At 39.1% G+C, this 12,001-nt stretch overlaps 1 protein-coding gene across 1 annotated transcript in view; it reads left to right on the top strand.

The window, feature by feature from the left end:
* The first annotated feature begins 209 nt into the window (after positions 1-209).
* fibcd1a (fibrinogen C domain containing 1a) overlaps positions 210-12,001 on the top strand; it is a 92,018-nt gene continuing 80,226 nt past the window's right edge. Inside the window, exon 1 of the mRNA XM_047155720.2 lies at positions 210-858. Coding sequence (XP_047011676.1) covers positions 811-858 — 48 coding nt within the window. The 5' untranslated portion in view covers positions 210-810. The remainder of the gene's footprint in view (positions 859-12,001) is intronic.

Genomic DNA, 12,001 nt, shown 5'->3' with positions numbered 1-12,001 from the left:
TGTTTCTTATATTATTTTTCAAGGTATAAAAGATGTACTCTAAAGTGTTCCATCCTAGCGACAGAGATAGAGTTTACTTTAAAACCCTGACTGAGCCAAAAAAAAAAAAATGTAAATGAACAACCAAAAAAAAAGAAAAAAAAAAGCTATCCGTACAATCTGGCAACCCTTTTCAGAAGCCGGGATGCTGCTGTTTGTCGTCTGTAAAGCGGCGCTTTAGCTCAGCAGAGACACACTATAGAGACACGGAGTGTGATGTGAGACACATTTTTAATGACCACAAATATTCTCTCATGGACGCTACAGGATTAATACGCACTGCAACACTGCTCTGGATACATATTTGTCCTAGAATACCGACATTTTTCTCTGTTTTTGTAACCTATTTGTTCTTCTCATCAGGTTAACGGACAGAGGAAGTTTCCTCACAGGAGGATTTGTGTGAGGAGAAGCGTCGCGCGCATCACTCGAGCGTGTTTACTCTCTCCGACATTTTCCAGAAAATTCGAAGAACATTTCGTATATTTTTTTATTTTTATTTTTTATGAGTAAGGAATCTTGTAAGTGTTTTTTAAACGAGCGTGTCGGACCTTCAGCAGGTTCAGTAGCTCTGTGGTGTGTGTGTGTGTGTGTGTGTGTGTGCTGCTGAAGTAGTTCACATCTCCTAGAGAGAAACTCAGATTAATGGAGGGATTAAATAAAGCCGGATATCTTTACAGTCCGTGAGAACAAATCTGGAAGTTTGTTTGTTTGGTTGTTTTTTTTCTTTCCCCCTCGGAGAATATTGCTGAAGGAGCTGTGTGGAAAATCATGAACAGCGTCACGGAGCTTGAAGAAGGACCGCAGCACAAGGCTCAGGTAGACAGCGCGAAATGAGACACAGCCATTTTACACACTCTGTCTCATTTAAACATCATTCTCTCAACACTTTGGTGGTCAGGTTTAATGTCTTGTTTTAGTTGTCCGGAGTGTGAGGTTCATGACTAAGCATGCTTGACTGACTGCTTGTGTCTCTTCTCCTTTCCAGCCTGTTTCAGGATGTAGCCTTACTACAACAGGAAAGCATTGCCTTCTTATCTTTTCAGGGGAAAGTAGCTAATGCAAGCTGAAAAAAAAGGGAGATATAAGTCACCGGCTGACGTCACGGACTAATTTGCATATTAATTAATCGTCATGATCATTTGACTCCCCAAACGTGTTACATCCCTTCTGAAAAAAACAAAACAAACCCCAAAACATTAGAAACCCTCATAGAATTCGTAATGGTTTTAAACGGTTATGTAATGGAAATTGTATTGGTCATAATGGAAACTCTAATGGTCCCTGTGGGTAATTTGCTGCCTTCTATTCATGACATGTTATGTCCAGTGGATACCTTTAAGGACCAAACATGGTAATGGTAATAGTTTTAATGATTAGCAAATGATGGTTTGTAATGGTATTTGTCGTGGAAACTATTAGAAATTTCTCCCTGTGTGTGGTGCCCTGGGATAGACTGGCATCCGATCCATGTGTATTCCCAGTATTCCCAGGATAGGCTAAGGAACCCTAGCACCCTTGACCCGGATAAAGAGATTACTGAAGATGAATGAATGAAAATTTCACCAAACCGTGCAGACGTCGTGTTTCGGATTGTGTCGTGAAACGCAGAGTAACTGACAAAGTGGAAAAATAACACAATGTCTCACTCCTCAATAAGTGCCAAGCATCATATCTATTGTGTACTCGGCGAGAGAAGGGATGTGGGGAGTAGAATCAGCAGTTAGACCAGACATAATTCTGTTTCTAGGACATGTCTGCTGTAAGGGCTGTGTTAGGGTCTGAAATATCCGGTTCTGTACATGCCTCTTATAGTAGCTTCAATATTGTTTCTCTGTGTCCTCTTTATTGACAACCCTTGTTGTGGAATAATGTTTAGTGTATGCGAGAGCTCATGTCAGTGTTTATTGCAGCTTTCTCTTTGATGGTATTAGAGCTGAGGATGCATTTTCTCTGCATATTGACAACTAGGAATAGTGTCTTGGCTTTGCTTTTTACAAAATAGAGAGGGCCATGCTTGATGTATCAAGATGATAAATGAATTGTGACACCCCTGTGTTTCTCTAAAAATTATTATATAAACTGCACTATTTAGAATGCTATTTTTTTTTAGTCTGCTAAGAGAATCACTGTTGGCCTTTACTTTTTGTGTGTGTGTGTGGGGGGGGTGGGGGGGGTGGGGGGGGTAATTTGTGATTTGTGACTGGTACACCCCAGAAAGTTATTTCAAAAATGTTTTTTTTTCTCTCTAGAGTTTCTAGAGGGTTTCCATTTAGAACAGTCAGTTTATCCCTCAGGTGGATGAATAGAGGAACCAATTAAGGTGTTATATTTAATCTATTTTTCTTTGATTTATGTTTTGTTCTTGAAAATGTAACAGACCCTGTTTTGACTATCTTACCCTGTGACCCTATCCTGTTTTGACTATCTACCCTGTAACCCTACCCGCTTTTGACCATTCTACCCTGTCATCCTACCCTGTTTTGACTACCTACCCTGTAACCCTACCATGTTTTGACTATCCTGCCCAATAACCCTACCCTGTTTTGACTATCCTACCCTATAACCATGGGTGATGCTAGAGTCTGTTGGGGCCCTAGGCAAAAATTCTCAGGGGGTTCCTCCAACCAGCGTTCATCACTATAATGTTATATCTAATCTGACACCAACCAAAAATGTACACAATCTAAACTTTTGTATTTATTACAAATGTTCACATTAGAAAATTTTCAAACTATAAATACAAAGAACAATAAAAACTTAAATTAATAACTCCAGGTCAAAAGACCTTTAAAAATGTTAAATAAAAGCATATAACAATATAGAACAACATACACACACACACATATATATATATATATATATATATATATATATATATATATATATATATATATATATATATATATAATCTAAAAACTGAATTTTTTTCTTTTCTTAGGGAACTAAACCCACATTATAAGGCCAGTGCTCATCAACACCCTTTAAGCACTGAATCTACAAATCCTGCTTACTCCAGGTTGCACCATATTGTCTGCAACTTTGTCACTCTGAATAGTCTCTGACATATTTTTTATCGAGAACAGACAATCATAAAGGCCATAAACATCTTCCAGTTTTGAAAATCTGTCATTCAGGCTGTTGAAGGGCTTTGTCCACTAGTGGCAGGAAAAAAAATCTTTGTTAAAGTGCTCATCTGGAGTGGATTGTGTTTCTTCTCTGATCTCACGCAGGAACTGCCGGGTTGTTTTCCGCTGTCTTTTTTCTGGAAATGTTCTGTCAACCTCTAGGTTTTCTGCTGTCTCTCTAGCATTCGTTTCAGAGGGAGCAAGTCCACTTTCTCTGAAATTCCCGAGATATAATCTCGCTGCACTTGTTTCTCTTTTAAGTGTTTCAAGGGAAATACTGGGGCTGCTGCATTGGACACACAGTGCCTTCTCGTTCAGTTTCAGTATATTCTCGTTTGAACCCCTTGTCTATGTCCCATCATGTTGCTCCCATTATCATAGAACTGTCCACGGCAGTCTGTAATGTTCAAGTTGAGCTTGTCCAACTCATCCAAAAGTGTGTCACACACACCTTCTCCAGTGGTGTCTTGAACATCAGCAAATCCTACGACATGTTCAGAGATAGATGCACCAACTGATGGCTCGCGTAGTGCACCTTTGTTTCTTTGTTTTGAATCCTTCTCAAATGTTCGTTCATCACTACATCAATTTGTGCCATCAATTCCACCTGTGATAGGAAAATGCCATTATGTGGGGCAAATAGGATATTTGTATGCCAACGGAGACCGGAGTAGCTTATATCGGGTTACAGAAAAAGGTATCGTCTAGCTGTTTTATCCCAAGTAATTTAACTAACAAAAAACTTGAGAGAATAAATGCTGTTATTCCGCTAACATTAGCTGAGGTATTCTAGGTGTCTCCCCATTAGACTTGTTACGGCTAGACCAAATAACAGTATTCGGTTATTTACTGTTATACTTAAACAAAAAATCGACATTATCTGATCCACTTACCACTGTCTTGCTTTCTTTTTTTCCCTCAATCTCTTTTTTCTTTCTTTTTTTCACTTCCTGATGGAAAAGTGCTCTGCATTTTCCTTCACTGATGTTGTTTACTGAAAATAGTACTGTTTAAAAGTCGATGGGAATGACATGGCGCCCCTTTCAGGAGGTTTCCGACTGTCATGTCATTGCAAGTCGTCCATTGTCACTGCGGTTGCCACATTTTGAGACATTGGAGTAAAGGTTTGTCAGCCCTCTAGGGCCCCCTAACAGCCTGGAACCCCAAGCAGTTTCCTGCCTTGCAAGTTCACCTGTCCACAGAGCCTCAGAGAAGCTTCTGACTCTAAAGGTAGCTCTTCTGCCGGCCCTGACATCTCTCAAGTGAGTAGGAGAGCTACAAGCTCTCTCTGTTGCCCCTGCCTGCCTTGACTTTGCCCCTGGATTAGCTAAGGCCTTCCTATATCCTAGGCTAGATTATATTCCTAAAGTGCCTACGTCTGCTGCCCAGCCGGTAGTGTTGCAGGCTTTCTGTCCTCCTCCGTTCCTCACACCGGAACAAGAGAAATTGCACCTTCTGTGTCCAGTAAGGTCTCTCTGTACTTATGTCCACTGCTCTGGCCAATGGCATAAGGCGGAGCAGCTGCTGGTCTGCTTTGGCGGCGACTTTGATGCTGTGTCGAAGCAGTGCATCTCTAATTGGATAGTGGAAGCAATCTCTATTGCTTATGAGGTGTGTGGTCTCACTACGCCTCTGGGCATAAAGACTCATTCCACTAATGGGGTCACCTCCTCGAAGGCTTTGTCCAAAGGGGTACACTTACAGGATGTGTGTGCTGTGGCGGTGTGTTCTACACTGCACACGTTCATTCGATATTACAGCCTGGACTACACCCCAGGCTCGAGTGTCTTACAGTGACCCTCAGGTTCGGATCTTTTAAATAGGCCATGCTCTCAGTATGACGGAGTAGGTATTCTAGTTCCCACAGCATAAAGCTCACGCAACGTCGAGTTCCCTTTGAAAGGGTATGTCTGGGTTATTTAGGCCTGTTCCATGAGAAGGGAATGAGATAATGAGATTGCGTAGATTTGTCGTACTGGGGCATGCCCGGTAATGGCGTCTTAGCTTCAGATAATAGAGGCCGATGGCGCAGATCACAGTTGCCGTTTTTATATCATGCGACAACCTTAAATGCCATGTTACCTGATCATGGCAGGATGTTACACAAGCTTCAGATACTGGTCACACACGAGGGCGCTTCACACAGCGCTCATGAAACGTCTTGTTCCCTTCTCAGGGAAGAGGGTTACATCATCAACTATTATTAATTATTACACAAGCCCAATTCCAAAAATGTTGGGACACTGTGTAAAACGTAAATAAAAACTGAATGCAATAATTTGCAAATCTCATAAACCCATGTTATTCACAATAGAACGTAGTTAACATATGAAATGTTTAAATGGAGGAAATGTACCATTTTAAGGAAAAAATAAGGTAATTTTGAATTTGATGGCTGCAACATGTCTCAAAAAAGTTCACGGGGGGACGGGGCAACAAAAGGCTGGAAAAGTAAATGTTACTAAAAAGAAACAGCTGGAGGAACATTTTGCAATGATTTAGGTTAATTGGCAACAGGTCAGTAACATGATTGGGTATAAAAAGAGTGTCTTAGAGAGGCAGAGTCTCACAGAAGTAAAGATGGGATAGAATCTGAATGGAAGCATATTTTCCTCTAAAACTTGTATATACACCTTTCAGCACTTATGGTGCCTTTTCCAGATGTGCAAGCTGATCATTCCATAGGCACTAATGCACCCCCAAACTATCAGAGATGCAGGCTTTTGAACTCTCCTCCGTAGTCCTCCTTAGAGGACGCGGCGGGCATGGTTTCCAAAAAGAATTTCAAATTTCGATTCGTCTGACTACAGAACAGTTTTCCATTTTGCCTCAGTCCATTTTAAATGAGCTTTGGCCCAGACAAGATGGTGTTTCTGGATCATGTTCACATATGGGTTCTTCTTTGCATGATAGAGTTATAACCAGCATTTCTGGATGGCACGGCGAACTGTGTTCACAGACAATGAGTTCTGGAGGTGTTTCTGAGCCCATGCAGTGATTGCCATTAAAGAATCATGCCTGTTTGTAATACAGTGCCACCTGGGGGCCAAAAGATCATGGGCATACAATATTGATTTTCGTCCTTGTCCCTTGTGCACAGAGATTTCTCCAGATTTTCTGAATCTTTTCATGATATTATGTTCTGTAGATGATGAGATATACATAGTCTTCACAATTTTACATTGAGGATCATGATTCTTAAATTGTTCCACAAATTGTAGACGCAGTTGTTCGCAGATTGGTGAACCTCTGCCCACCGTTATTTCTGAAAGCCGCAGATACAATTATTATTTTTTTTTATACCCGATCATGTTACTGACCTGTTGCCAATTAACCTCTTTTTTGTTGCCCCCATCCCACCCTTTGTGGTGTTACGGCCATGTAATTCAAAATTGCCTTATTTTTTACTTAAAATGGTACATTTCCTCAGTTTAAACATTTGATATGTTTTCTGTATTCTATTGTGAATAACATGGGTTTATGAGATTTGCGAATCATTTCATTCTGTTTTTATTTACATTTTACACAGCGTCCAAACTTTTTTGAAATTGGGGTTGTACCACAGTGCTGATGAATTCTTGACTCTGATTGGTCAATATATTGTTATTATTATTATTATTATTATTATTATTATTATTATTATTATTACTTTATAACAGTTATTATGGGCTTGTTTCTATAGTTACACCTTACACAGGGACCTGTATAGCAGATACTAGACATAAACAGATTTTGATGAGTGTGACTGTTGATATGGGGATGTTTTCCACAAGATATTTATTTAGCATTTATGGAAGGAGTGTTCAGAATGAGTTTGCACTTTCTATTTTCTCTGCAATGTGTCTCTTATTAAATTCAAGAGAGAGAGAGGGAGAAAAAAGAGGTGATGGAGCGATTGTTTACAGCTGTTATAAGGTAAGTGATAACAGGAGCTTGTTTCATGGATGTTCTGCAAAATTACAAGTAACAGATAAAACAGATATAAACAGATAAAAAATATGCTGTTTGGTCCTTCAGGTAATAAAAAAAAACTGTTGGCAAAATGCTGTGTAATTAGAGGAATAAAACACTTACTGAAAAATATATATTTAATACTCTTTAAATAAACTTTGGGGTGGTACATCACCCAGGGTCACATCACTCAGCCATTCATTATTTTCCTATAACAGCACACCCCAAAAATGTTTTAGTCCTTACTTGTGATGGTGGAAAACAGAACAGTTACATCAATGAGGGTTTACACAGGAAATATAAAACCTATGAGTACATGATGCATTTACTGACCATCAGAGAATTCACTCGCGTCTGTTCCATGACAGACGTCTTCACGCTGAGGAGGAAGTGAGGGATGATGTTTCATTGCTAAGTGCATGAGAGAAGTGCGGGAACGTCCGTTTGTTTCACTTATTGTAACGCATTGGAATGTAAAGTTGAATTAATATGCTTGCAGCCATGCATTATACAAGTCCATCTAGGCAGAAACTCTCATCTTATTCAGTGTGAATATTTCAGACAGTAAGGTGTCATTTTAAGTGACATTTTAATACTGTGATTCGCGTCTATATTGATGTTAGGACATAAAAAAAAAAGTTAATACCATTTACTTGCCTGTGTTCTGAATGCTAATGCCATGCCATATACACACGCTTCTTGGTGCCGGCTCATCCCACATCCCGCTCCTGTTGTACGCACCATAAGTTATTTCAGGGCTTGCTAATTAATCAGTGTGAATTCATCTGGCTGCCTGCTGTTTATTAATAAACTCCTCTCCCACAGGAGACAAAGGGACTCTCATGGGATCAATAACACTTACCTGCAGTGAAGAAGTAGAACAGAATGGCTTAGTGTTTGATGAATGCGTCCTTTTCTTCCGTCTGTTAGGATTTTCCAGTTAAGTGTGAAGGAACAAACACTGCTCTGATGGCATTTTACAGGAAATATATGACCTGCTGTGGTATTTCAACAAGATATTTTACAGGGTTTCAGTACAAGCAGACAGTCATTTTGATTTATATGCTAATATGCTTTCCTTTATAAACAGATGTTTAATTTGTTTAATTGTCCGTTGTCCAACTGGAGACGTGAAAAGTGTGATTTCTGAAATGAAGCATTTGACATAATGAGGAGGACGTAAGCCAAAACAATTCAGGGTGGATGATCTGGCTAATGGTAGAACTGTGTTTACTAGGTGGATTAATTAGCCTGAACGGAAGACAGACAAATTTTCTGCAATAACTTGCTGAGTTTTTGTCAAGGGTGCAAATATAACATCACATTTGCATTAAGTTTTGCATTCTGGGTAACCAAAACATGGCACTGGGCAGCACAAGCTTTTACTTGCCAGTGGTCTAGTTAATAAATGCATAATTTGTCCATCTCTGCAATTACAATTTGTCCGTCTCTGCAATTACTATGAGTTAAGGATGAGGAAACACTCCTCTGAGAACTAAAGAGGATTTCATTGATTCATTTCATTCTTATCTTTGGAGCCATTGTGCATAAAGCTACTATAAGTAATTTTTAAGAGCAGTTTGTCTATGCTTTCTTTGCACCCTGATAGCCATCAATAAATAGATGCTCAGAAGACAAATAATGCCTCTTGGACTGTCCTTGACTCTAGTCAGCATCTAAAAATGCAAGGAGACTGACCTTCCTGTCTGCCTTTTTTGTATGGCTATACAAGAGTAGCCTATAAATGAACAAGAATAAGCTGTAGCTTGATGGCATATCAAATAAGCCTCGGAGTATTGTGGAGGTAGTTTATGCATATTATGGAACCAGTAGCAGGGTCAAAAATGTCAGACCAAAGGTGCAGTTGCACACAACAGACTGCATAACAAAATAGTAGAAATAAAAAGTGCATATTTGTAGCTTGAACATAAATGACAGGTTTATATAATTAAGCTCATTCTAATACGTTATCATTCCTATAGTGACAACTTGTAAGGCGAATGCGCCACATGCTGCTAAAAAAAAAAACGGATAAAAACATGCTGTTATTTAACATTGAGAATCATTGATATTGCCAAAGCTGATATTGCAAAGAAAGAAGAGAGGCTGATAAGGGAATGACTGTTTATATCTGCTGTAACATCAAAGATAACACAACTAGCTTCTTTCGTGCAATGTGTCATGCTTGAATGCAGTCTACATGGCGGTTATAGGAGAAGATTTTTTGATTGTCAAGGAGTTGATTTAATGAATTCAGTCAGCGTATGTATTGCTAAGATTCTTGATCTGGATTCAAGCATGTAACAGCTAGCTAGCATAGAACAAAAGCAAGTTTAAGCAAAGTTATGCTCTACTATCTTTTCTTACCACTGCCCTGTGCTTGTGTATGTATTTGGAACCAAGGCATTTTCAGAGATTTGTGAGAATTAGCCTATTGGTTTCCATTAAACACTAAAATCATTTAGACACAGATGGGAAAATGGTTAATGGAAACTATTCAAATAGTTCTCATTAGGAAGTGTTTTTTTTTTTCAGCTGAAAAGTAGTTAATTAAAGAAAACGGCCTCTTTTGCTGGTTAAGTTTGGTAGAAGTTGCCAAGTACTGCTAATATCACTTACGTCAGCTTAAATTGTGGCAGCTATTAAGGTTTAGAAATTGAACCAGCAGTGTGAATGGCTCCTGAGGCGAAGTAGCTTTTGTTGTAATGAAGTGGCTTTTAAAGCTCTGGCTGTAGACAATCACTGTGCTTTCTATTCATCAGCCCCCTACTACCAACTACAAATAATGCTTTGAGGTTAACTCAATCTCCAGCTTTGCAGACAAAAGAAATACTTTTTTTTTTTCTGACAGAATCTTGTAAGTTTCAAACATTTGTGTGAACATTTCTAGGGAGTGGTTTCCAAGAACACCAAAACAAATGCCAATTAAAAATCCCACTGTGCAGTAATAGTAAGCTTGATTGCATGGCTGGGCGTCATGTGGCATTGTATATGTTATATTGTGAAATTTTTATTATTTTTTTTTTGCCTGCACACATTTTTTTTTCTTCCAGTTTTGTGTTTTTTTTTTTGAGCACAAGCAGTTGCAGCAATACGACATCAGTTTCCTATGTTGCTCATACAGTGACTGAGACCATGAGGATGGTTACTAGGGCTGCACGATTATGGCCAAAATGATAATCACGATTATTTTGATCATGATTATTTATCATGATTATTCCTTGATTTTAGGGACAAGATATTTTTATTGCACTTTCACAATTAAATAAACAGTTCACCTCCATGTTGTGGATTTTCACTTGAATATTCCTAAGTTCCTAATTGTTTTTAACTGGAGCTACTGTAGATACACAAGTAGAAAAAAAAGACAGATGACACACACTAAGTATGATATAAAAAAAACCCCAGAGAACATTCATTTCCCCTAATTGGTCGAGTTAAAAACGAACTGCAAACAAAAATGGACCAAAGAAGACTCAACATGTTGCTACTGCTGGCCATGGAGTCGAAGATTGTTCAAGAGCTGGGCTTTATGTGGTGAAAAGCAAGAAAATGTTTCCCCTTTACACCCAATTGTTGTAAAACATTTGTTGCATGTCGCGGTGCCGGAATCCTTTCTCGTGAAATACAGCCACACTTTAGAGCGCTTAGATTTAGGCATTTTAATTTAAGCACGTTTAATGTAGCTAGTTAACGGTAGGCTACCTGCTGCCATCAGAGCAAGTGTCCCATTTCCCGAGTTGAGCTTTTAAATCGGAAAGTGAAAACATCATGGACACTAGCGTCACTACAAAGATGTGTTGGATTTGTATTATCAGAGCTTTATATTACAAAGCGATTTTGTCCTAGATTTGTTAATGCACATTACCTGAACCACTAAATATTGCTTTACCTGACTTATCAGGGTTAATGCTAATAAATAACGTTTCTTATTAATCTATGTCAATCTACATGGACAGCAACTATAACCGTTATAACCTAATAACATATTACAAATTACATATTAGCAATTTTTTTTTTGCCCCATTAATCAAAAGTTTCTTACCATCAACCAATCGCTGTGGTGTGCCATGTTCTTCGACTTTCCATGTTGTTGTTCTGACTTGCGTTCACATGAATTTTCTCAGTCGGGAAATTATTTTTCCGATTATTCTGACACCATGTGAATGCAGTAACATTTAACTAGGGATTACATGCGGTGATTATGCTTCTTACGTCCGTTTCTGAGCACCAGAAGGCAAATATTTCAATCGACAGTTCAGGCATTTACGTGGCACCGAAATGAGGCATCGAAATCTGCATTCATATAGTCATATAGGTACCGGTGCCATATTGGCATCAGGTTTTGGTACCCAACCCTACTCTGAAGACTTTCCAATAGATTTTGGAGCGTGGCTGTGGGGATTTGTGTGTTCAAGAGCATTTGTGAGGTCAGGCACTGATGTTAGGCAAGGAGACCTGGTGCGTAGTTGGCGTTCAGGTTCATCTCAAAGGTGATAAGAGGGGTTGGGGTCAGGGCTCTGTGCAAGCAACTCTAGTTCTTCCACCCAAACCTTGGCAAACCATGTCTACATGGAGATTGCTTTGTACACAGTGGTGTTGCCATGCTAAAACAAAATTGGGTTACTGTAGGCTTCATAGTTTCAGTGAAGGAAAATCTTAATACTACAGCATGCATTCTAGACAAGTGTGTGCCTCAAACTTTGGGGAAGGCCCACATAATTTTGGCCATATAGTGTATATCTAGTGCTAGCATGAAAGGGATGAATTATGGAACATGTCTACTGGGCACATGCCCAGAGGTACTGGCCACTAAGGGGTCACAGAATCTAAAATAAGTTTGGAAAAGATATTGGTGTGTAGGTCTGAATGTCTAACCAATG

This window comes from Ictalurus punctatus, chromosome 5 (assembly GCF_001660625.3).
Source record: "Ictalurus punctatus breed USDA103 chromosome 5, Coco_2.0, whole genome shotgun sequence".
Classification (NCBI taxonomy): domain Eukaryota; kingdom Metazoa; phylum Chordata; class Actinopteri; order Siluriformes; family Ictaluridae; genus Ictalurus; species Ictalurus punctatus.
Note: the sequence above shows the minus strand (reverse complement) of the source record. Positions and strands in the feature narration are given on the sequence as shown.